The 25,486-nt window shown below is 37.8% G+C and overlaps 2 protein-coding genes across 4 annotated transcripts in view; one reads left to right on the forward strand and one right to left on the reverse strand.

The window, feature by feature from the left end:
- Positions 1-25,486, forward strand: part of ATJ1 (DNAJ heat shock family protein) — a 256,691-nt gene that overhangs the window by 36,539 nt on the left and 194,666 nt on the right. The window lies entirely within an intron of this gene.
- Positions 685-2,782, reverse strand: LOC149542181 (uncharacterized). The gene is made up of 3 exons (XM_089796509.1): positions 1,835-2,782; positions 1,341-1,749; positions 685-1,238 (listed from the first exon to the last, which is right to left on the reverse strand). Exons 1-3 carry the CDS (start codon positions 2,687-2,689, stop codon positions 685-687), a joined length of 1,818 nt encoding a protein of 605 aa, XP_089652635.1. The 5' UTR covers positions 2,690-2,782.

A 25,486-nucleotide genomic window follows, 5' to 3' on the forward strand; every position in this document is an offset into this window, starting at 1 on the left:
GCTCACACTATGATGCAAGACTGTAAAATCCCCTGTCAGAATCTAACCAAATATTGATTCGTGACTAACTATCCAATGAATCAGAATGTAATAATTTCATCAAACAGTTAGCTGGTCCTGTTGTGATATTGCTATCAGGATTTAACTGTATAGTTTTTTGAGTCAAACTCATTCACTTATGTTGAATGAGTAGTGATTCACATGAACCCATCCCTCATGACAATAAATGGAACACTTAGCACCATAGTTTAAAAATTCGGTATCGGCAATATCTCGGCTGACCTAAAAATTGTGAAAATATCGGAATCGGCAAAAACTCAGCGAAGTATTCGGCAATAAATCGGCACTTTTATCGAACATTTGAAAATATACAATTTCTTAAAATATTCTTAAAAATGCATACATACACACTACATTTGTACAACATATAATGATTTGAGATATCTACCATATATGAAGCAAAGTTCTGAGTTAAACAATAATTCATAATTTCATAGCAATTAAAACTTAGTAGATTAACATCGTAATAGAATCATAAACCGAAAAACAAGTATAACTGTATAACATCAAAATATAGATAAGTTCAATACATATAGCAATCAAACTCCATGAAAGTTTGAAATAACAACTTCTGAATACATATTAAGTTCAAGTTTCAGTATCAATGAAAACTAAAAGTAGCAATCATAAATTGCGTCTATGAGTAAAACTCAAAAAAGATCGCTGCTGCTGGGTGAGTGGTGTTGAAGTAGTTGCCGTAGCAACATCCTCAACAGGTGCCCTAGTAGATGCCTCATGCTCCACAGAAGCCTCTGATGGATGGCCAAGCTCAGGTTCCACCTCACGTGCTGCCACATCTGCATCCCAGTCATCTGCCTCCATCTCAAACTCAGCTAGTTGCTCATCTGTCAATAAAGGTTCGCCCACATCCTCATCTACACCCTCACCATCAGGAGGAGCAATCCAATCTGCTGAATATGGATCAATGTCATCCAAGTCTAGTGCTGCACATGAAGCTTGCCCTTTCACCTTCTTCTCGTGCAAGAGAAGGTTGTACTTCACATAGACCAAGTCATTTAGGCGTTTTTGAGTCAACCTATTACGTTTCTTTGTGTGTATGTTTTGAAAAGTACTCCAATTTCTCTTGCAGCCAGAAGCACTACAAGGCTGCAATAAAATTCGGATGGCAAGCTGTTGAAGATTAGGCGTTGTGGCACCATAATCTTCCCACCACAGATCTGCAAGGTTTAAAAAAATCATTTATGATGCGGTAAAACTTCCAATAAACTTCACAAGCAAAATAAATGGTATGATAAAAGTAAACGCAAGTTCTTTTTTACCTGGCTGCAAGGTGTATCTCCTACGCTTGCAATCAGGAGAAGAGAATAATGGCCCCTCTTCCCTCTTGTAGCTCTGCAACTCATCAAGTATGATGTCTCGGAGGTTCGTATCAGCAACCAATCTTCGAATACATGTGTCCAAGCCAATTTGAACCTCTGTATCTGCTTTAAAAGTGTCGGAGAAATAGTACTTGGGGTTCAAGTAGTAGGCAGCTGCATGAATGTGTTGGTGGAGTTGTCGGTTCCACCTACGATCAATGATGTTCCATATGGGTCTATATTTTGTCTCATTTGACCTATACAAGTGCTGAATGGCCTCTTTTGCGCTATCCATAGCCTCATATAGAAACCCCATGAGGTTTTTATCCCCATCCACAATTCGCAGAACCTTCACCAACGGCTCTGATACCTAGACATAATAAAACATACAAAATCAGCCAATGAAAATATTTCAAAATTAAATTCTAATCATCAATTAAGATTTGAAAACTTACTTTGAGGGTCTCCTCCATTAGCTTTTCAAAGCTACCATCAAACACAATCCTCACAATCTTCTCTGCTTCAGGCTTCTTGGCATAAGGACTCTCCAACCATTTCTTATCAAGAAACATGCGCCTAAGGTCTAACAATGTCTCTAATATGCTTTGCAAATTTAGAAAATTAGTAGCAAAGCGTGTGACCCCTGCTCGTACAAGATCCTTACCACTAGTGTGCTTTCTCATAAGACTCAAGACCCATGTATGATTGTAGATGTACTTCGCAATATTCCTGCCATCTTCAACCACCTTCTCCACCCAGCTCAATTTCCCTAGATCCTCAAGAAGCAAGTCGAGACAATGGGCAGCACAAGGGCTCCAAAACAATGTGGGATGTCTCTCCATCAGAAGTCTACCGGCTGCCACATATGCAGCTGCATTATCAGTCACAATTTGGATGACATTAGCCACTCCCACTTCTATTACCACCTCATCCAACATGTTACACAAATTTTCAGCATTTTTCACTTGATTAGAGGCATCAACTGATTTTAGAAATACCAACTGCCCCCCTGAAGCAACTAGAAAGTTGATGAGCATCCTATTCCTGCCATCAGTCCACCCATCAGAGATAATAGTGCAACCTTTAGGTTCCCAAACTCTTCTTTGCTCTTCCACAAGCTGATGAATGTTTCTTACTTCGTCATCTAACAACGGCCCACTCACCTCATAGGGAGTTGGGGACTTGAACCCCTTACCAGACAAAGAAATGGAAGTTACCACTTGATCCCAATATGGACTGCATAAAGCATTGAAGGAAAGATCATTCTGGACCCAAAATCTCATGATTGCCACTTTTGTCTTTTCGTGCATCTCTTTGTTCCATGCAGTACCTAGTAAGCCGGGTTGAGCACCAGGAGTGTTACGTGGAACCCAAAAATCTGCTAAAGACCCACTCACACTTTCCGATCCTCACACTTTCCGATCCTCGTATTCAAGGCCCAATAGAAGAAGAACTTTCTCCACCTGTTTGTGATCATGTAGAACTAAAAGTCCCCATTGGGGTTGCCATGGCTTCGAATATCCTCTTTTTTGCTGCCTTACTTTGTGCATATTTTTGAAGGCTTGCCATAGCCTCTCTTGTAGCCTCTTTTGGACACTCTAGACACGGTGTAATATCATTGCATGGAATTTTTGCAAGATGATATTTCAATCGGCTTATACCTGAAGTCATGCATTTAAAGCAATGGATACACTGGATATCTCCTTTGTTTGCTCTTGGGATACCATGTTTCCATAAAGGGTCCTTTGCTCTGCCACCACCAGTCATCCTGTTTCAGTGACACACACAAGTCCACTATACAAAAACGAAAAATCAGATCAATCAATAAAGGTAGAAGCAGTGGCACATAACAGATAGAGTTAACTAGCACACGAGTTATGCACTTTAGATAGAAAACAAAACAAACATAGAGTCAAAGATTCGAAATACAAAACAAACATAGAATGATTTAGAGCTTCAAATACCTACTGGTTTCCCACTTTCCCTCAATTAAAATTATTAGTCAGGTTCTTACAAGGTGACAATTTAATGTTTTTTTGTTTCAAGACAAACTTTCTAGAGATTCTTCACCTATGGAAAACTCCATAGGAGATTTAGATAACCCTGGTATAATATCCAGCTATTCTAAATTTCTAACTAGCATTCCATTTCCTAGTTTCAAGTTTCAACTATTATACTATTACTTCCCCAACTAATAAGAGAGTATCTTTGAGTCTTTGACCTTTCCTAAGCTAATCAAACATCTTTCTATTTAATTTGAGGTTCATTTCTTGTCAATATAACCTGAACAAGTCAAAAAAATAACAGACACACAATTCCAATTAAATGTCATTCTCCATAGGTTGGCATGAACCTTCCTCAATATACCTGTAACAGTTCTAAAGGCTAATGGTGCTAGAGTGATTGTCCACTGCCTGATGTAGTTCCACTGGTTCACAATCCTCTGGCCACAGTAGGACCTTATTAATGTCAATAATGGAAATCATAATTCAATTTTCTGGCAACAAGAACATGCCATTCAAGATGGAACAATTTAAAGAATATTAAACAATCCTGATACTAACTTTATTTCCTTCCACAATCTATAATGGTAAAAGAATAGTAATCGGGACTAGGAGAATGATTTGAATTTTAATAATGAAGATGGAATTGAATGATAATTGTAATACATGTTGACAATTTGTTTCTCAACTCTTAATGGTGGTACAATATAATATATTTTCTTCCTAATTCCTCAGGAAAGTGCATGTTGATGTTACTAATGTGTCTCCGAACTCCTGAACCTAAATGGTGAAAATATCACAACACAATAACTTAAGTGATAATTCTTCTGCATGGGAAAATCATCAAGTCACAACACCTCAGGTTTCAACCCACCTCCGTAGAGCACATCATCAGATCATTGTAATTCGGATCAGTATGCTTTTGCATGTAAAAATTATAATTTACATTACCAAGGCATACTAGTGTAAGGATGAGTATCAAGATATACCAAATTACCAATAATATGAAATGCTACTGATATCATACTGATATCAGAATCAAGATATACCAATAATAGGATCAGTATATCTTATTTATATCTTGGTATATCAGTATACTAGTGTAAAGCAAAACTTGATTCTTAGGGCGATATCTTCTACTACTGCAATCACATACGTTGGAAATCCGAAATAGCATGTACCAAAATTAAAATCAGCTATGAGAATTTTTTTAGATAGAATCAGATAGAAAATTGTACATTGAAATCACAGTCCAAATTCCAAATCGCACTCCAAATCGAGTCCAAACTTGAAATCGCAGGTCACCGTCAAATGCTGTTCAAATCGGACTGAAAGTCGCAGGTGAAGGTTAGGGTTTACCGCGGGAGAGTTCGTAGTTGAAAAGGCGTTTTAATGAGCCCGAAAAACCCTAAAACGAAGTCACGACGTGGCGAAAAAGTCGACGACTTCATGCGTTGACTGTGGCGACCAATTTTCACCAGAAAAACCTGCGATTTTATGTGGTATCATGTGTTTTACTCGCGGCGATATTAATCCATTATCCGCCGACGATTTTTTGCTCGTTTTTAACGGCTCTGCAAATAACACGCGAGAACTCGCGATTTCGGCGATTTATCTGTGTTTTTTTAAACTATGCTTAGCACTCATTAGATCTGAGTGATGCTTGTAGAGTTGAAGCACCGGGACTTCTGGGGAGGTCACCTATCCCAGTGCTACTCCAGCTTGAGCGCGCTTAACTACGGAGTTCCCAAAAATGGTTAAACCCACTCTGCTTCCAACCCCATTTGCAAAACCTTCACCAAGTGTTGTGCATTATGAACCATTCATTAGAAAGCCCCTTAAGCTCATCATTAATTAGTTAGCTGGTACCCCCTAAATTTGTATAAACTTACAGAGTAGAGTCATTTCAGAGATGATCCTCTCAGAGGTTACAACATAACCATTCTATTAATATTCAGTAGCCCAAAATATTCCTCAGAAATGAAATTCCACAGTTATTTGTATTTATAGACAAGAGGTTTATGCCAGAATGTTGTATATTTCTCATATTTATTTCATAGCGTCATTACATATTACACATTTGTAATGCTGGATGGTGTAAAGAAAATTGTTGTTCTCCTGGAATGTCCAACTGCATAGATGTTGCTTCTCCTTCTGAAATACCTGTCTCTAGAATAACCCATTTCAGGATGGTTGCTTCTTATACCAAACATTCGTGTCTAATCATCATAGTTAAATGATTCATCACACATGCCATATTTGGTACAGTGCCCAGACAGCTGATGCTAGATTCCCTGGGATGAATTACAACTTGTTACCTTTGATCTAAGTCACAAGGTTCGAATTCGAATTCGAGTTCGTCGATGATAAAATTCGAATGAAATCTGGCAAGTGTAAAAGTTTGGAAATAAAATTTGACATTAAATTTTAGTTATATATATTTATATATTTTTAAATATTACTAATATGTCCACAAAATTGTTAAAATAGTTTAACTAAATGACTCAATATTAGTTTAAAATAAAATAATAGTATATTAAATTACAGTATTATATTAAAATTCATAAAATTGGATGACATTCGGAAAGAGTTAAAATTCGCTGAAATTCGAATCAAAAGGATGAAATTCGGCGAATCCTGTGACTTAGCCTCTGATAGGTTCTCCCATTAATGATATGTAATGTCCCCTAATTTTAGATATATAATAAATCATATTAATTATTTAATGTTACTTAAATATCTCATAAACCAATATTATTTAATAATCATAATAAATAATTTTTATTTAATATACCAAAAACTAATATCAAATGATTAAATTATAAATCTTGTTTATTGTCAGTTCGTAGGAAGTTATTATATATGGGAAGAAATATGTTTATATGGACTGCAGTGAGAAGTAAATGGATCATCGGGAAAAGCAGTTAGCGGCAGCAATTATTTTAGTGGCGGATTCACTTTCTTTATTCTTCTTTTGTTTATGAGCTTTTTACTGTTGCCTGTGAATAGCGGGCAGCTAAGTTGCCGAGGCTGATGCAGATGCAACAATCGGAGGCGCAATTTTTCTTTTTTGTTTGGATGCATCTGTATGTGTGTGTGTATTTGTGTGTGTGCGTGTGCAAAGAAATGCAAGAAATATACAAAACTAAATCATTCGATCGAGGGTTTGGAATAAAAAATTTCAAGTACCTCATTTACCTAGTCTAGGCCTTAAAAGCCCAACAAGCCTGGGCATTAATACATTTGAAGTACAATGATTTCAGCCACATCTTTTCACAAATAATGGATTAGCAGAGAAAGACGATTCCTCACCTCAGAATGGAAGGCTTCACAATTTGAAATGGTGGGACAGCTCAAAAGAATCAGAAATAACATTTGAAAACTACACCTTACATGCATAAATCAGATAGAAAATTTATTTTTCATCAGACTGTTGGGGTGCCTTCCTGCATCTCCAAACAATGATAACACAGTTCATTTGGATAAACTTGACTTGTGACTTTCTTGATCTGGCCTCAGGACTTGCTTTTGACTAGACAGTAGAAGTATTTAAATTAACAACTCCTGAACTCTGCAACATGGTCATAGATTTTTGCCAAGAAATAGAAACGATAAAATAAAATACACAAAATCACATACAACCATTACAGGCAGTTGAATTCTCTGCAGTTATCACATATACATCCTTGGAAAAGTATCTCCAAACCTAAGAGAAGAATTCACGGCATGCCATCTATCTTGGCCAGAATTAAAACTCTATACATGGGTAACCTCAATCTATATGGCGAAGCCCTCATAATCAAAGCCTTATAGTTTAGGGGAATCCATGGACCAACATGATGCCCCAAAAAGTGCCTCTGCAAGCATCCACAGGCCCGGGCGGTGCTTCTGGTGCATCCACGGAGAATCCGAAGGCATCCAAGAACCAGAACGCATCAGCACCAGTGTCCGGGGGTTTCTAGATAGAATCAGTATCTAAGCCGGACATTGAACCCACCTGCACTGAGCAACTTGGCAGGAAGCTACCCTCTGTAAAAATCACTTTAGCTGTTGTCACGTTAACTCGTGTTTCCTACTTGAAAATTAACATTCTCTGTTGATTTTCCGATCTTGGGTTTTCCACATAAAAATCTGGTTTTCGTTGTGTATGGTGTTCTTCTGTACTTTCATGTTCATATTGTTTTTATTTATCTAATTGAATTAAGGTTGCTTTGTATCAATTGAGATTAAGAAAAATGTTTTATGATAGCTGATTCATCTCTCTTCTCAAATATCCAGATTGTTCGACAATATTATGGAGTAAATATCTCTAAATGGCATTATACTATAGGTGATATTCTTTAATATTTCACAAACATTAGTTCTAGGGAAATAAAGTGCAGTAGGGACATAATATCGCTGATAGTGGTAGAAACTATATTGGATGATGCCCTTAGAGATTTAATTATTGAGACCGTGTTGGGTTGTGTTTGTTTGATGTTTTAAAAATAAAGATTAATTTGAGGAAACATTTTGGAATAACTATATGAGCTCTATAATCATCAAGAATTACCTCCTACAACTGAGTCTGTAGTCCATTGATATGCCTGGCTCAACAAAAAATAATATGTTTGGACTTGCTGAAGGTAAATTAGAATATCACACCAGGGCTTACGACTCTAATTCTGTGCATGGCTCTTTACAGGAAAGTCTTCTCCTTCCCTTGAGCATTTGAGAAAATCGGTGAAATTAGAGGTTTCTAAATTCTGTCACGACTCTGTGGAGAGAGGTGACAGCTGAACAGAGGTCCAAAAAATCAAGTTTTCATTCGCAACCACCCTTGGTTCATCTCATAACTTCTCCTTGAGCCATTTGGTGTGTATATTGGACAGAGGAAAGTGAAGAGTTCACTGTGATAAGTTTGTGGATTTTAGTGCTAGACACTTCTTTATTCTGGAGGAGATATTAGCTCAAATTTGGAAGCTGTGATGTTTGATCTGAAGCCATTAATTGTCTAATTTATGGTGTGCAAAACATTACTATTCATTTTGAAGGTTGTTTTCTCAACATCAACACCAACAAGAAGATATTGACTGGGGTAATAGTGTGGACAGAGAAGGCTAAATAGCAAAACAAACCAACAATTTGTGGATTTCTAGTTGTTTTAGCTTTGTACCGATTTTTGAACAAATAGTGACCTCAGATGTGTTGAGAGTTTTCATAGCAGAATTTTAAGACTCAGCTGCGTCCACAAACAAGGTCTGATGATATTCTCTTTTTAACATTCCACTTCTTTGGTTTCTTAGTTGGAATCTTCTGTGACTAATTATTCATTGAATTTGAATGAGCTGGTCCTCAATCTGTAAACTATTGAATGAATTTCCGCAAATAAGTGTTATCATCTGCAAATATAGCTCTATGCAAAATCTCTACAACTCAAGCCTATAGTCAATTAATCTTTTTTTTACTGAGTAAACCCACATCATTTACTTGGACTATGCATCGATGACTGCAAATACTTTGTTGAAAGGGCAGGAAATTTTGGATCAGAATTGGGTGGGACAGTACAGGTTAAAAAATATATACCTCAAGTCATGATAATTCTGTAAACTGAAACTTAAACATTACATTACCTTAGCATGAAAACTGTTTGACAAAATGCCTACCTAGCTGAAGTGGTGAAGGTAGTGAAAACATATTCCAGAACAGGGTTCTTCTGGTGGTGGTCATATTTCTCAACCTTTCTAGTAGTTATAATTATGCACTGTGTATATTTCTGTTGAACAATATCTCAGAGTTGAAGCTTTGTTTAAAATTAATACATCAGGCAAGGTTGCCCATTTCAATGGTATCAAACAGACTTAGCATCTTACAACTCATGGAAGTGTACATCAGATTTGGTGGAATTCAGTTTGGAGAAAACAAAATAAAGACAATGGCAGATCAGAAAAGTGATATTTTTTCAAAAGTATTCAATGTTACATTCAATGGTGATCAATTAGTGGACTCGCAGAAATAAAAGGAAATAAGGAATCGACTCTATGCAAATGGATTACAATTAGAGTCCATGAAATTTTTGGATGGTATTCCCTCTAAGTTGGAAGAATTAGATTCAGCTTTGTCCAAAGCAGACCAATCAGATTAGAGGCTTTTGAATTAGGCGTTACAACCCTCAGTGCTTGCTTTAGTCCAGTTCAAGTTTATAGAACATCGTAATGAATATTACAATAATAGATGAGTCGTCTATTATTAGTGAATGGTTATCTTGTAAATATCTTAAGCTTTAAGTTTGCTTTCTCTAAAATAGAACGTTTCTATTCTTTACGATCATTTCCTAAGGAAACATCGTCTCATTCTTTTGTATATATTGACCTTTTGGTCTTTGTTAATATCAAGCAAGTATTTACCAATTACCTCGTAATATGGTATCAGAGCTAATTTTTTTTTCGGAAAAATTTATAATTTCTTCGTGAAATTATTTGTTTAAATTTTTTCAAAATTATTTTCGTAGATTTTCTCTCAAACCCAGCTAGAGTTTTCGGCCTAGAGAAAATCCCAAATTCGGGTCTGTCTGCAAATCCCGTAATTGCTCCCAGTCTGCAGACAGCTGCATCCTGGACTCGATCCTCTACAAATCATCTGAAACATCACGATTTCTGGGCGAATCTGCTTCAAATCACGTCTAAAATCTGGTCTTCTGCTACGACTCATGACTGGTCGAACACGTGTCTTCACTTTGCAGTTTTTGGTGCAGCTCGTGTCAAAATCTCAAAACGCGGGTCTGTTTTTGCAGCCGTTTTTCCGCCCATTCGCGCATCTCTTTTAACGGATTTTTGAGTATCTCAGAGGCCAAACTAATCTTGTCCTGCAAATCCCGATCTGTGCCAAAAATCTGAGACAAAAATCGGCCATTCCTTTCCAAGAAATTGCCTTTTTTTTGTAAATTTGCCTCTCCAATCTGACAGCTAGGGTTTTGCTTCAAACCCTAATTTTTGGGGTTGAAATTTTTTTTGATTGCAGATTCTTGGTGGGTTTTTCGAAAGCTCAACTAGGTTGTCATTCATTTTTTTGGGTGCCTCGATTTTTGTGCCTCCAATTTTGAGCCAGCGGATCCAAAAAACGACAGTAGATTCCTTTTGGGTTTTTCGAGCTCTCTTCTGAGTCACTCTGATTCTTCTAGGTCTTTCTTATTTTTGCCTCGAAGAACGTGCCTTCATAGATTTTAACAGTTTTTCATTAAAAATGTGCCATGGTATCTCCGACAAATATTTTGCTCCAACATAATTCCAAATTCAATGGTCGCAATTATGGAACCTAGAAGCAGTGCATCATCGCAATTTTTGAATATCGGAACACCGATCAACTTGTTTTGGGTGTTATGAAGCATTCGACTTCTCCAGGTCCTGATCAAGATACTTGGGATTTGAATAATCGAGAGGCAGTACTGCTTCTCAAATTATCCGTAGCTGATGATCAGCTTTCTCAGATTCCATCTGGCAAGACAACTACCGAAATGTGGACACATCTCAAAGGGCTTAATGAGACTTCCGACAAGAGCGGAGCCTTCTTTTTGAAAAGCACTCTGTTTTCTATTGTCATGGATGAGCGCACCTCGCTCCAGGCACACCTGAATCGGATTCAAGAAATCTGTGATCAGCTACTTGCCATCGGTCGCAAGATGGAGGAAGAGGATATTGTGGTTATCACTCTTTGCAGTTTATCAAAATCCTATGAGCATTTTATTGAGACTCTCAACATCAAATCTACTGGTGTTGATCTAAAGTTCATCGATCTCTGCACCCTGCTGCTTTAGCAAGATCAATGGAAACAACAGTTCGGTAGCAGCTTGAGTTCCACCTCCACCGAGCAAGCCTTTGTTGCGAAATCCTTTAAGAAGGATAAGGGCAAGTTTCAACAACCATCTCAGCAGAAGTCTTCTGCTCTAGCATCCGATGGTACCGAAAAGAAGAACATTCAATACAACTATTGTCACAATTTTGGTCACATGAAGGTTGAATGTCGGAAATGCTTAGCTGCCCTGTCTAAGCAATTAGGTTCGTAGCCCAAAGCGAACAGTGCAGAGTACACTGAGCAGGCAAAATCTGCCTTTTACGCCTTCATGGCTAAAAGACCTGCAGATCATGTGAAGTCATCTACCTGGTACATTGATTCAGGTGCCTTTCGACATTTCACTCACCGTAGAGACTGGTTTACTGACTACTAGCCTTATTCCGACTCTGTTACTTTTGGTGGCGCAGAAGAGTACACAGTTGTCAGTAAAGGCGACAAACAGATTCAGTCTGTTGGGAGGAATCTCATATTCCTTGATGTGTACTACGTTCCAGGGATGGAACTAAATCTACTCTTAGTCAGTCAGCTGTTGCGACATTCTCCACACTTGGTAGTCACCTTCAGTTCACATCAGTGCACCATCACTGATCGGGTGACTAAGTTTACTGTTGTAGTAGGTCTTGAGGATCATGGTCTTTTTAGACTTACTGATTCTAGTGATTCTCAAGACTTAGCTATGGCTGCTCGGCGATCTTCTGTCAGCACACTTTGGCATCAGCGATATGGGCACTTAAATGTGCATTATCTCTCACAGTTTGCTCGGGATGAGCTTGTTCTTGGATTGCCAGAGATTCAGACTCAACAGTTTGGAGTTTGTGATGCATGCCAGGCTGGGAAGTAACATTGCACACCTTTCACGATTCTTGGCGAGCTTCTCAAGTACTTCAGCTTGTTCATGCCGATATCTACGGCCCTATGGCCACTCCTTCTGTTCTTGGGTCTAGGTATTTTCTGTTGTTGGTTGATGATTTCAGTAAAAAAATGTGGGTGTATTTCTTTAAAAAGAAATAAGATGCATTTCTTGTATTTTAGAAGTTTAAACCCTTAGTTGAAAAAGAGTGGGAAATCTATTATTACTCTTAGATCAGACAATGGGGGGGGGGGATTTTGTTCTAATGCTTTCTCTAGCTTCTTGGAAACACATGGCATCAAACGTTAGTTAACCACACCCCACACGCCACAACAGAATAGTGTAGTTGAATGTTGGAACAAGACAATCACTAAGATGGCTCGTTCCATGCTCGAACACAGACATGTTCCGAAGCAGTCTTGGGCAGAAGCAGTTAACACTGCAGTTTATCTGTTGAACCGGTCACCCACAATGGCGGTTAAAGGTAAAACTCCAAAAGAGGCCTGGTCAGGTCGCAAGCCCAGAATCAGTCACCTGAAGGTTTTTGGCTCTCTTGCTTTTGTTTGGATCCCTGATGCTTCATGCACCAAGTTGGATGCCAAGAGTCAGAACTGATGCTTGCTGGATATAGCAGTCTTCACAAAGCCTATCGCCTGATTGATGTTGAGACATCTCGTCTCATATACAATCGTGATGTAGTCTTTGATGAGTAGCGAGGACCATTCATGCTTGTTTCTCCTGTTCCTGATCTAGTAGACTAGCCTATGATGTCTCATGATTTGGGAGTACGACTTCCATTAGGTCCACCTGATGGGAGGGCTCCAGTAGCTCCTGCAGCTCTAGTTATTCCAGTGATACCTGTACAAACACCTCCGGCTTCTCTTGTAGGATCACCTTGCTTTTTAGATGCTTCACCTGAGTTTGATCCAGCTTCTTTTGATGAGGATCCTGCTGATCAAGCATCTCTTAGTACTATTGTTGGTCATTCTCCTATTCGGCCTAAGTGGTGAGCTAAGACACTTGCTGATCTTTGTGATGATGAGCTCATTGATTGGAGAACTGCTTGGAAAAAGAGCGAAACTATAGGTTCTGTTAATTTTGCTCTTATGGCCAACATTCATAGTGTGTTTGAACCTCAAACATATTCCGAGGCTAAAGAAATTCTAGAGTGGGAATAGGCTATGACATCTGAACATTAGAACCTACTGAAGAACAACACTTGGGTCCTTTTTGATCTTCCACCGGGGAAGAAACCCATTGGCTGCAAATGGGCTACAAAATCAAATACAAATCGGATGTACTTTAGACAAGTACAGAGCTCGTTTAGTGGTGAAGGGCTTTTCTTAGCGTCAGCGCATTGATTATGAGCAGACCTTTGCTCCTACTGCAAAGATGAGCACCATTGGATTAGTCCTAGCCATGGTAGCACAGTTTGGCTGGAAGGTCCATCAAATGGACGTCAAGAGTGCTTTCCTGAATGGTGATCTCCATGAAGAGGTCTACATGATGCAACCTCTTGGTTTCAAGGTTGCTGTTAAAGACCATTGGGTTCTCAAATTGGTAAAAGCTCTCTATGGCTTGAAGCAGGCCCCTCGGGCATGGTACATCAAGATTGATAAGTACCTCAGTGATTAAGGCTTCAAGAGGAGTTCTTCAGACTCAAATCCGTACATTGTTGATGCGAGTTTTGTATCACTTACATAACATATTAGTAATTGAATATACGATACGGAGTATCAAACATATAATTCCTCTCTTGAAAAGTTATTGCTCATGGGATATGAGGATAACTCCAATGTTCCTTGCACTTGTGGATACTCGCTCAGTTTTATCGATGTGATTTGCTGGTAATCACGTAGGTGGCCTTACGCTATTCATTCAAGGATGACTTGGGTTTTTGGTGAGATGGTGATGAGTTTGTATGAATGCCAAAGTGATTTTGATGGTGACAGTGATGGTGGAGGATGTAGCGCCAAATGATGTTGATTGCGCGAGGAGGAGGCAATAATGGTTCAAATGACTTCTACCTTCCTAACTTGCTCAGAATGAAATTTGACTATCCAACTGCTCGCTATTCTACTCCTATTCCTTCAACTACTCACTATTCTACTCCTACTCCTATGAATGGAAAGGTTAGCAAATGGACGGGGATTGAATCTAATGAAAGTTAACCAGCGGCTCCACCTCCATAGATGCAATGATTCAAAGGAAAAGAGAACTAGTTTACCAAACAAGGCTCCATAACCAGCGGCTAAGATGCTAGTGGCCTAGTTGTAGATCCCTATCAAATATTCACTAGCATTACCATGCAATTAGCCATCTACTTCTACTCTAACAACATGAAATGAAATCCTACTTTTAATTTGAGAGATGAGAAGAACCATGCAATACACCAAAATGATAATGTGTATCCACCATGCAAGCCACTGCAAGCCACAACAATGAATAGAGAACAATTTTGATAGTATTTTGGCAACAATTCTCCAACATAACTCTCCCACAAATGAGAGCAAAATGCCTTATATAGAGGCCAAAATTACAACCGATGGTAGAGATAAAGAGGCAAAACTGACTATCTAGATTGAATCCTAGAAACCCTAATTAGGGTTGCCACCCCATCGGCCAATAAAAAGATGCCACCTCGTCAATGGACCAATGAAAAAAGTGAAAAAGTGGCAACCAATGAGAAGGCACCAAAATGGTGGCCAATCAGAATTAGACACCTGTCCTATTCTAGAAGAAAGAGAAATTGCCACTTGAGCTCACATCAAATGATCTTCTAATATAACTCTTCCTAATATAACTCTTCCTTTTTCTTTTGTTCTTTTAGCTAAGGCAATGAACCTAGCTAGCCTTTCGTTGACTTCTTCCATGGGAGGGCAAGGTGTATGCTTTATCTTGAGCTTAGCTGATTTCACCATGTTGTTTGCTGCCTGTAGTGTCCTCTTATGGTCTTTCTCATATTCTTTTGCAAATCCGATAAAGGCATTGAGGGAGGAAAGGGTGCCAAATGTTTCTTCTTGATAGCAACTTTTCCTAACTCATCCAATCTTGATCCAAGTCTTGCCTCATTGATGTCCTCTTCTCTGATGTCTTCAAAATCAAGTGCCACCCCAATGTCGCTCATCATGGTTGAAACAAAAGTGTCGACACTTGGGTTGTGATGTGCAACCGCCTTCTGTATCTTCTTTGCCAAGGGGGATTGTCCTTCCTTTAGTCTGTCTTTTATCTGTGGCATTTTTACTCTACCAACGTTGGTATCGGTTATTCGCCTCATTTTCATGAAGAAAGTTGTTTTGGGCATCATATCCTCTTTGTCTTTCTTAGTGTTTGTTCCCTTAGGATTCTTGCTTGCATTTACATCCTCCATCTCGTCGCCTTATTACGGGATGGTAAAGTTGTGGACAATGGATGCGAGAAGAACCAAGGGAGACAATGTCTAGACAAGAACGAAAGAAGGAAATCAGCTGAGGACCCCTTTCAACTCTAAATGATTTGAAATTACCTTTACCAATAGCCTCGGGAATTGTCCTTCCTTTAGTCTTGTCCTTTATTTGTATCATGTTTATCGTACCAACATTGGTATCGGTTATTCGCTTCATTTTCGAGAAGAAAGTTGTTTTGGGCATCATATCCTCTATCTTCCTTAGTATTTGTTCCCTTAGGATTCTTGCTTGCACTACCATCCTCCATCTCGTCGCCCTATTATGGGATGGTAAAGTGGTGGACAATGAATGCAAGAGGAACCAAGGGAGACAATATCTAGACAAGAACGAAAGAAGGAAGTCAGCTTAAGGACCCCTTTCAACTCTAAATGATTAAAAGTCACCTCTACTAATAGTCGGCTCTTTCTTTTGGAATTTAGGATCAGATTTCAGAATTTTAAACCCCTTGCAAATCTTGAGGCTCTAGCTGGAAAAAATCAGAATTTAGTGCTCTTGGAATTGTCCACCATTTACCTAAAAAAATCAGACCTTTGATCACAATAATCTCCTCCAAACAAAATCGCCCAAATTAGGGCAGAAATCGCAGCTTCCAAACAAAAATCAGAATTTTGTCTTCCACAAAATTCGGCTCCCACAAAATTTGCCAAGAAAGAAGAGTGCAGATCTGCTCTTGCAAAAAAAATCATCCGGAAAATACCAATCTGCCCTTGCAAAAATCGTCCAAGGAAGAAGAAATCTGCTCCTTAGTCTAAATCGCCAAACACCATGAAGAGGAGGATGGAAGAATGAAGAGACAAGGGAGAGGAGACCCCCTCTTATACCCAATTTGCATGCCCTCTTGAGCTGGCTGACTTGCACCTTGGGAGAGCAAAAAATATTAATTAATGCACAATTCATGGCCCAAATTAAATGCTTTGGTCAAAATTAATTTTGCCAAGATGAAATTTACTTTTAAAAATTGCCAATTAGACCAAAATTGCAAAAAGAAAATAAATAATGCCTTGGAGATGGTAAATGTCTCCATTTAATGACGATTTAGTAATTAATGTCATTAAAATTGGATTATTAAAATTGCGTGGCAAAATTTTCAATATTAAATCACCAATTTCATTAAAGGCTAAAAAGTTTTCAAGACAATTTTAATCCATTAAAGCCAATTTATTTTTGCAATTTAATTCAATTTGATTTTGCGAAGCAATTTTAATTTTCAACATAAATAAAATTATTTCTCTAAAGTTTAAAATCGATTTTGCAATTTGACTTCATCTTGACAAAATTAATATTTTCACCAAAGAAAATCAAGATTTTCCAAAAAGATCAAATCTAACAAAATTTCATTTTTTGAAAATTATCCAAATTTACACAATTATATCCAAATTTTCAAAATAAATCGTCTAAGTACAAATTTTACAATTTTATCTTGCCAAGTGTTGCTCTTTGAAACTATGTCCGGCCTAAGGATGAAATTGGTTGTTCTGGAAAATTGAGTTGAAATCGGGTGAAAATAGATGTAACCCTTTCCCCTTTGGCCTGAAGTTGTCCAAGACCCAAAATTTTCAAAAAAAAATCAAAATTGTTGGACAACTTCGAAAAATTGCTAAGGCAATTAAAAAAAGGGGGGTCCCCAAAGTTTTGGGGCGATGGTGTGAGAACTTCACAACATACATCAAGACTACTGATAGTGACATCATCCTTCTGGTTATCTATGTTGATGATCTGATCATCACTGATAGTTCGACATCTTTGATTTAGGGAATCAAACAGAACTTATGCCAGTCTTTTGATATGACTGATCTTGGGCTCATGCATTATTGCTTAGGCGTTGAAGTTTGGCAACAGTCTTCTGGTATTTTCATCTCTCAATCCAAATATGCCAGGGCCCTGTTAGACAAATTCCAAATGCAGGATTGCAAACTTGCATCTACACCTATGGAGAAAGGTCTCAAGTTATCAGGAAAGTTTGATTCTCCTTCCGTTGATGATACTACATACAGGCAACTAATAGGCAGCCTCATCTACCTCTCTGCTACTAGGCCTGACATCAGCTTCACAGTCAGCTATATTTCACGCTTTATGACAGCTCCTAAGGCTAATCATTGGATGGCAGCAAAGCGTGGGCTTCGTTATGTGAAGAGCACTTCCGATTATGGACTTCTATACTCTCGAAGTTCTAATCCTAAACTCAGTGGGTTCACAGATTCAGATGGGTAGGCTCTGTTGATGATAAAAAATCAACATCTGGATATGTGTCAGTTTGGGATCCGGTGCAGTCACATGGATCAGCAAGAAGCAGCAGGCAGTTTCTCTCTCTTCTATAGAGGCTGAATACAAAGGGACTGTTAAGGCAGGATGTGAAGCTGTTTGGCTTCGTCGGATGTTTGGAGATATGCAGATATCACTAGCAGGACCGACTACTTTGTTTGTTGATAACGAAGGCGTTATCAAGTTAGCATAGAATTCAGTCTTCCATGAACGAACCAAGCATGTGGATGTTCATTGTAATTACATACTACAGTTGGTTGAAGACGAGACTATAGATCTGCAGTATGTTCCTACCATAGATCAGACTGCAGACTCTCTCACCAAGCCTCTTTGTCCTAATAAGTTTGTGAAATTCAGAGGACAGCTTGGTGTGTTCGATAGATTAACCATTAAGGGAGGGTATTACAATAATAGATAAGTCGTCTATTATCGGTTAATGTTTATCTTGTAAATATCTTAAGCTTTAAGTTTGCTTTTATTTTTTGCTTTCTCTATAATAGAATGTTTCTATTCTTTACGTTCATTTCCTAAGGAAACATTGTCTAATTCTTTTGTATATATTGATCTTTTGGTCTTTGTTAATATCAATCAAGTATTTACCAATTACCTCACAATAATGAAGAGGTAAGACTTGTAGTTGCTTCTTGTTACAATGAGATTATAAGAGTAACAACTCCTGTAGCCCCCTATAATGATGACATATTAAAAAAGGTTCTACAGTTGATTGTGGATAGCCTACATCGATTACATGATATCAAAACCCCTACTTTTGGTACGAGGGCTAATATTCTAGAAAATATGGCAAGAAGCAGAGCATTTTGTGGTTTCCATTGCACCAAAAGATCAACCTGTTAATGCCCAATGTAACCACTAGACTTATAGAAGAACTTGGAAGCCGTTAAGCCATGCGACAAATCACTACTCTGTTGCACAACATAAGGAGACCAAGGGTGCACACCTTGCAACAATCCACCCCACTTCGGGGTTTGAACTAGCGACCTTGGCTCCGATGCTATTTGTTGGTGTTATTGCACCAAAAGATCGATTTGTTAATGCTTGATACAACCACTGAACCTATAGAAGGCATGGGAGGCAATTAAGCCATATCACGAACTACTACTTTGCTGCACAACACGAGGAGTCCACATTTTTCATTTTGTTGGACCTCAAATGTGGAAATCTGATTCTTCAAATGTTTCCATGCTTCTTAACTGAAATTGGAAAACATCATCCAGACTATGTGAGGGCTTCTCTGCAAACCATTATGTTCTTAATTTTAGATGAAGATGATACTATCTTCAAGCAGTTGTAATTAAATTTGTTGGCCTTTTGGAGAAAGGAGCATACTATCTCAATTTTGCGTTATGAGTTCTCAAAAGGGCTGATTGAGCAGAAGACTGAAAGGTTCAAGAAACAAATGACTGTAATGAACTAATCTCAATGGGCTTATAGGTTGCAGGGTCTCCCCCCAAAAAGTAAGAACCAAATGAGAAGGGAGCAGATTTATTTCATGTTTTAGGAGACTTGGACGCCTGATCACAAAAGTAGGGTTAATAAGGAAGATAAGTCAGTGAAAGAAGTTTGGACTAGTGATGAGGAAGATAGAAATTCCAGTCCTATTCCAATATGATAACACAAATGCTTGCGAGAAGATGGATTCAGCTGTTGTTGCAGGTATGAGATGTACACATCTCTATATTGCTGACTAGGAGGTTGTGATTGACAAACATTTTGCCGAGGATGGTCTTACTCAAGGAGAGAGCATGTTGGATGTTTTTAATGAACTGCATGAATCTTTATATGGTGAGCAATTTTCTTAAAATGATGATATAGTAGTAGCCTTGACTTTGCATGTGGATTTTGAGCCGTGTGAAGTCATTGATAACACCCTTGCATGATGAATATTGTGCTTCTTAGAGCTAGTTCACTTATGCATGATAGTGTTTTGGATGACAAAAGAAATAGCTTGAAAGCTGCCACATTTGGTGAGAGGGTTAGTGTCATTGAGGATGGCCATTTGAAAAAAAATTAAATGGATAAGATCAACTTGTTATTAGAAGTTCTATCTTGTGAATTTGAATTTGTTGTAGTAGATGGTGAATTGTCTGTTGGCCAAAGAGCTGCCCCAACTTGTGAGTCTAAACATTACCAAGAAGTTGACACTCACCTGGCTGATTTGGATGACCAATCAGGAAATGCATTATAAAATGATGGTGACGAGAAGTATACCTTGAAGAATCAGCTAAAGGTTACTGATGATATGATTGTTGCAGCCTTATTATGTTATGAAAACACTCATAAGATCATTGAAAACATCTTCCGGAAAGCAGAGATTGAAAGGAGACAAAAAGGCATGGAAGGTGATTCTTATTTTGTTGACTCACAGGTGGTCAAAGTAACTCTTGAATCAATGAAACTTGGATATTTGTATTTACGAGACAGATCATATCTTTAAAATTGCTGAAGTATATGTTTATAAATTAAAGGAAAAGGAGGATGAGGTCAATAAGCTCATCACGGAGCTTGATGGTACTCAGGGGATGTTGGAAAATAGTAAATACACAAATGACTGCTCAAAATGCAAAAATCAATTTGTTGTCACTAATCATAATAATCAGAGTTTTTTTGGAATTTGATTGTGTGTATATTTTTTAGCATCAACGTTTCGGATCACACACAGTGATCTATCATCAGGATGAAGAGCAAGAGAATAGAAAATAAGTAGCAGACTAGAGGAGACACAGAGATATAAAATGAAGAGGGAGTGGGGGGGGGAGAGACACGAAGACCGAGAGGGGAGATCATAAGATGAAAAATGAAGGAAATGAGTGAAAGAGAAGAAACTCAAAAATTAAAGCAATTGAAAATAAATAAAAACAAGAACACATAGATAGATAACAAAAGGACAAAACCAAGGACGGAGAATGAAACCTAATCAGAAAGAATATGTAAAGCTAAGAAAAGATGAGTTAGAGAAAAAAATTCGAAACCTAGAAACAAACATATAATAATGATGAGTATTAATAATAAAATGGACGTATAATATAATTGAATAAGGATGTATAAATATTATAATAGCAACACAAATAATATAACTAAATAAGACAAAAAAATATGCAGATTAATTATATATATAAATAAGAAGAAAATGAAAATCAATAAAATAACAAAATATAAGTATAATGAAGAAAAAAATGAATAAAAATAAGAATAATAATAATAATGTACTAAGAATGTGAAACCGACCATGAACCACATAAAATAATAATACAAATGGAAATTAATAATGATGATGATAATGATAATAATAATGAATAGTACAAATAACAAATGGACGCCTTATACATAAATATAAGAATGCATAAATATTAAAATGAAAAAATGACTAAATATAAAAATTGAGAATGTGACTCCAAAAAAGAACCACAAAAATAAAATAAAATTGATAATAATAATAATAAACTAATAACAGATGGACGCAAAATACCTATATATAAGAATGCATAAATATAAAGAAAAAGATAATAACATCACAAAAACTAAAATTAATAAAGACAAGATGAATCAATAAATATAAATTAATTATAAATCTATAAATATGAAGAAAAACACAAATAAATTAAAACAAGATGATTCATCTTGATTCAATATATATTTATGAATCTATAAATATTCAATATGTTATTATTGAAAATATATATATGTTATTATTATTATTATTATATGATATTATTATTAAGGATGAAAATCAATCACAAAATAATAATAATAACATATTTATAAGATGAAAATCAATAATAATGAAAATCAACCACAAAATAATAATAATAACATATTTATAAGATGAATCTATAAATATAACATTTAATTAAGACAAGAATCAATAAATATAAATTAATTATATATCTATAAATATGACGAAAAATAACAAATAAAATATTGAGTAAAATATAAATATAAAAACAATAATAACGAAACGAACCAAGCATGCGAATGAACCACCAAAAATTAATAATAAGGGTAATAATAAAAATAATAATGATAAAAATAAGAATGAACAACATAATAATAACACAAAGGGGGTGGCGTATTATGAATATAAATATGAAAATGACACCAACAATGAAGCTAAATAAATAAATAGATAAGAGAAGGAAGACAATCAACGCACAATAAAAATAATTAAGAACCTTGCACTTTAATATAAATAAAAAGATGAAAAATGGCTAAATGGCAAATAAACTACAAATGAGAATTGGTGAAAGAATGAAAATCAACCACAAAATAATAATAATAAAACTATGTAAGTATACACAAATATGACGAGAGAAAAAACCAATAAAAAGAATAATATGAATAAATAAGTAGATATAAAATTGATCTAAAAAAGAAGAAAAAGGGGGGGGGGGGGGGGGGGTTACAAACTTACACACAAGAGCAAGGAAATAGAAGAACAAAAGAAGACCACAAGACTAGGGATGCTGGCACCAAGAAAGCCAAGGGAAAGAGAGAGAAAAAAAGAACACAGATGTGGGGGCCCTAGAGTGCAAGACCGCAAAGGGAAAGGAAGGAAAAAAAGAGAAGAACAACCACCCACTGAAAAACCCCCACCAAGGGAGCAAAGAGGATCAAAGAGGCGAGGAATGACCGACGAGGCAAGAAGACCACAGGATTAGGATCGTTGGCACTTACCCAACATGGGAAGCCATGAGGGGTTTAAGGTCCATCCATCGTCTTTGTTGAGGTTGATGGGATGGCTATTGATTTCTATAGCTTCCTTAAGTTTCCTTTTGTAATAGTTGTCCTTCTTGGATATGATTTGAGCATCTTCCAGACAAATGCGATGCTTAGTAGCTGACGAGTGCTCGGCTAAAGCCAACTTTTGAACCCTGTCATGTCTAATGTCAACACTATGCTCCTTGATTCTTGTGTTGAAAGAACGACCTGTTTCACCTATATAAGGTATACCGCAAGAGCAAGAAACTTTATAGACTCCTGATTTAGAAAAAACATCTTTGGAGTCTTTGAGAGCGGGGGTTCGATTTTTGAGCCTATACCAGGATTTGAAAGCCACACGAAGGCCTTTTTTGCTCAAAATCTTGGCTAATTTCTGGGAGACACCATCTACAAAGGGAAGCATCACAGAAGAGGGAGGCGGAGAGGGGGTGGGTTTGGGAGCAGAGAGGGAAAGAAAGAAAGAACGAGCTTGGGTAAGGGCCTTAGAAATTTGCTTGTGGGAGTACCCGTTTAATCTGAAGACTTGGCGAAGGTGGGTAAGCTCCAAATTTAAGTGGTCATCATCACAAGTTCTGTGGGCCCTTAAGGCTAAGGTCTTGAGGAGGTGTGCGTGGCCTTCCGAAACACCTGACGTCCCAATGAGCCATTTGGTTTCTTAATGAGTAAAACATCAAGGAAGGGCAATTGGTTGTTAGTTTCTAGCTCTTTGGTGAAAGAGATGCACGGAGAAATACTGTTTATATGTCTGTGAAACTCTTCAAGTTTCTCTATCCCATGGGGCCAACAGACATTGGTATCATCTATGTACCGCTTCCACCATTTTGGCTTAAGGGGAAACGAACAAAGGGCCATATCTTCAAAGTGCTCCATATAAAGGTTAGCAATCACAGGAGAGAGTGGGGAGGCCATGGCGACGCCATCTACCTATTCATAGATAACCCCTTGGAAGGAAAAGAAGGTTGACCTTAAGCAAAGATCAACAAGGTTAGCGATCTCAACATTGGTTTTTCTCTCGACAATTCCAACCATGTCAGGAATAGGCACCTTCGTAAAGAGGGAGACCACATCAAAGCTAACCAAGATGTCATTATCTTCCAGCTTGGCCTCTTTGATGAAGCTAACAAAGTGGGATGAATCACTGATGAAGGAATTGGAATTGCCTGCTAGGGGAGAGATCAGCTTGGCAAGATGGGCGACAAGAAGATAAGTGGGAGAACCTCTGGTGTCCACGATGGGTCTAAGGGGGATGCCAACTTTGTGAATCTTTGGGACACCATAGATGCGTGGGGTTACCTCTTTGGACGGTAAAAGCCTCTTCTTGGTGACATCATCAAACGAGGAGGAGGAAATGACCCCTTTGACTTTCTTGGAAATATTGGAGCAGGGGTTGATAGAAAGGGGTCTATAGCTACTAGAATCAGAGAGAAGGTTGGCCATTTTTGCAATATAGTCATGTCTGCTCATAAGGATGGTAGCATTGCCTTTGTCAGCTTTGACAAGAATAACATCATTGTTTTTCAAAAAACTGTTGAAGGCTAGAGATTCTCTCTTAGAGGTGTTACGTTTCGAAGGTTTAGCGCGTCTAAGTGCAACCGCACAATCCTGCCGAATTTCATCAGCAACATCATTGGGGAGTGAACGGAACGCACTTTCAATTTCCACAAGGAAATCAACACACGGAACCTCATGAGGGGCCAAAGCAAAGTTAAGACCACGTTTGACAAAGTTAAAAGTTAGCGGGTCAAGAAAAGCATTGGAAAGGTTAACCACCGACTTGCTCTCCCAATCTGAGACGATGGGGGCCATGTTCAAAAGGTTGACCGGGCTGGAAGGTGAAGCAGAAAGAAGGGGGGAATTGCCCGAGGGACACCCAACCACTACGCTATTGGATTCATAAAGAGGAGGGGTGGACGGGGCTTGAGGAATCCATTGGGAATAGGATACACCACCCAAAATAGAAGGGAAATTAATGCAAGAAGGACAGAGGTTAGAGGAGGACGTACCTAGATGCAAAAGAGATTGGACACCTTGCTGCGATTGGACACCATGCTGAGAGGCAAGCTGGTTGCTAGCTGTTTGAAAGGAGCCGTTGGTTGGAAGTGACCGTTGAGGGGTCAATGCGTGCACCATTCTGTTTAGAGAATTTTGCCTCGCAGGTGCAGGGGGAGATCTTGGTGTGAAGACTTGAAGACTTCAAGCGCATGATGTCACTAATTATTTTAGGGAGCAAGAGAATAAAGGAAGGAATGAGTTTATTGAGGAGCTGATTAGGGAACTTGACAACATACAACTAAGTTATGATCTAGATAACTCTCCTAAAAGATCAAGTAATACATTTTTGGACCAGCCAGAACCTTGGTATGAGTTAGGAGTAAAGGATAATATTCAGTTGGTTTATAATTACTTGTTTGAGGCGGGTGATGATTGGACATTTGATAATCCACTCGCTGAGTGGGATGAGGAAGTTCTTTTTGACTAGAGTGTTGAAAACTGTATTGATTGCATGATTTTGAACCCAAGCACAGTTTCTAGTGACTAGGTTTGGTTATAGAATTGGAGTAATGGATCAAATCCTAGAATTTGTACTGCTGCCTGTTTACCGATCAGCTTACACATTAGTTTAGATTATGATCTATAAATGAGTTGGATGGATTCTTTAGTTCAACAACTAAGTAGTTCTTGGTTGACGATTGATGGTAGATGTGATTTGATCATAAGAGATAGATTTTCAGCTACTTCCTTACCCATGATTCCTATGCATTAATTGGTATTTCAGATTGCTTGCTGCTGTACTAGATCCTCTGCATTGTTGGTGTTGACCTCAGTCATGGGGCATAATGATTTTGTGCACTTAAAGGTCTCAGTGCAAGTAGTTGCATGACATTCTTTGGGCAGAACTCAATTATCCTTCACTTCTACTTGTGAGAATTGTGGTTATTGGGATCACTTCATAATATTAGTATGTGTGCTTCTAGATGA

The sequence above is a fragment of the Cupressus sempervirens genome, chromosome 8 (genome assembly GCF_028749045.1).
Source record: "Cupressus sempervirens isolate cs-2001-9-10 chromosome 8, ASM2874904v1, whole genome shotgun sequence".
NCBI classification, from domain to species: Eukaryota; Viridiplantae; Streptophyta; class Pinopsida; order Cupressales; family Cupressaceae; genus Cupressus; species Cupressus sempervirens.

What these genes read in the sequence shown, in the direction of transcription:
- LOC149542181 (XM_089796509.1), bottom strand. Translation starts at nt 2,689, where the DNA reads ATGCACGAAAAGACAAAAGTGGCAATCATGAGATTTTGGGTCCAGAAT. An exon ending in TAATGGAGGAGACCCTCAAA is followed by an intron (nt 1,750 to 1,834) that starts GTAAGTTTTCAA and finishes TATTATGTCTAG; the next exon opens with GTATCAGAGCCGTTGGTGAA. An exon ending in GAGATACACCTTGCAGCCAG is followed by an intron (nt 1,239 to 1,340) that starts GTAAAAAAGAAC and finishes TAAACCTTGCAG; the next exon opens with ATCTGTGGTGGGAAGATTAT.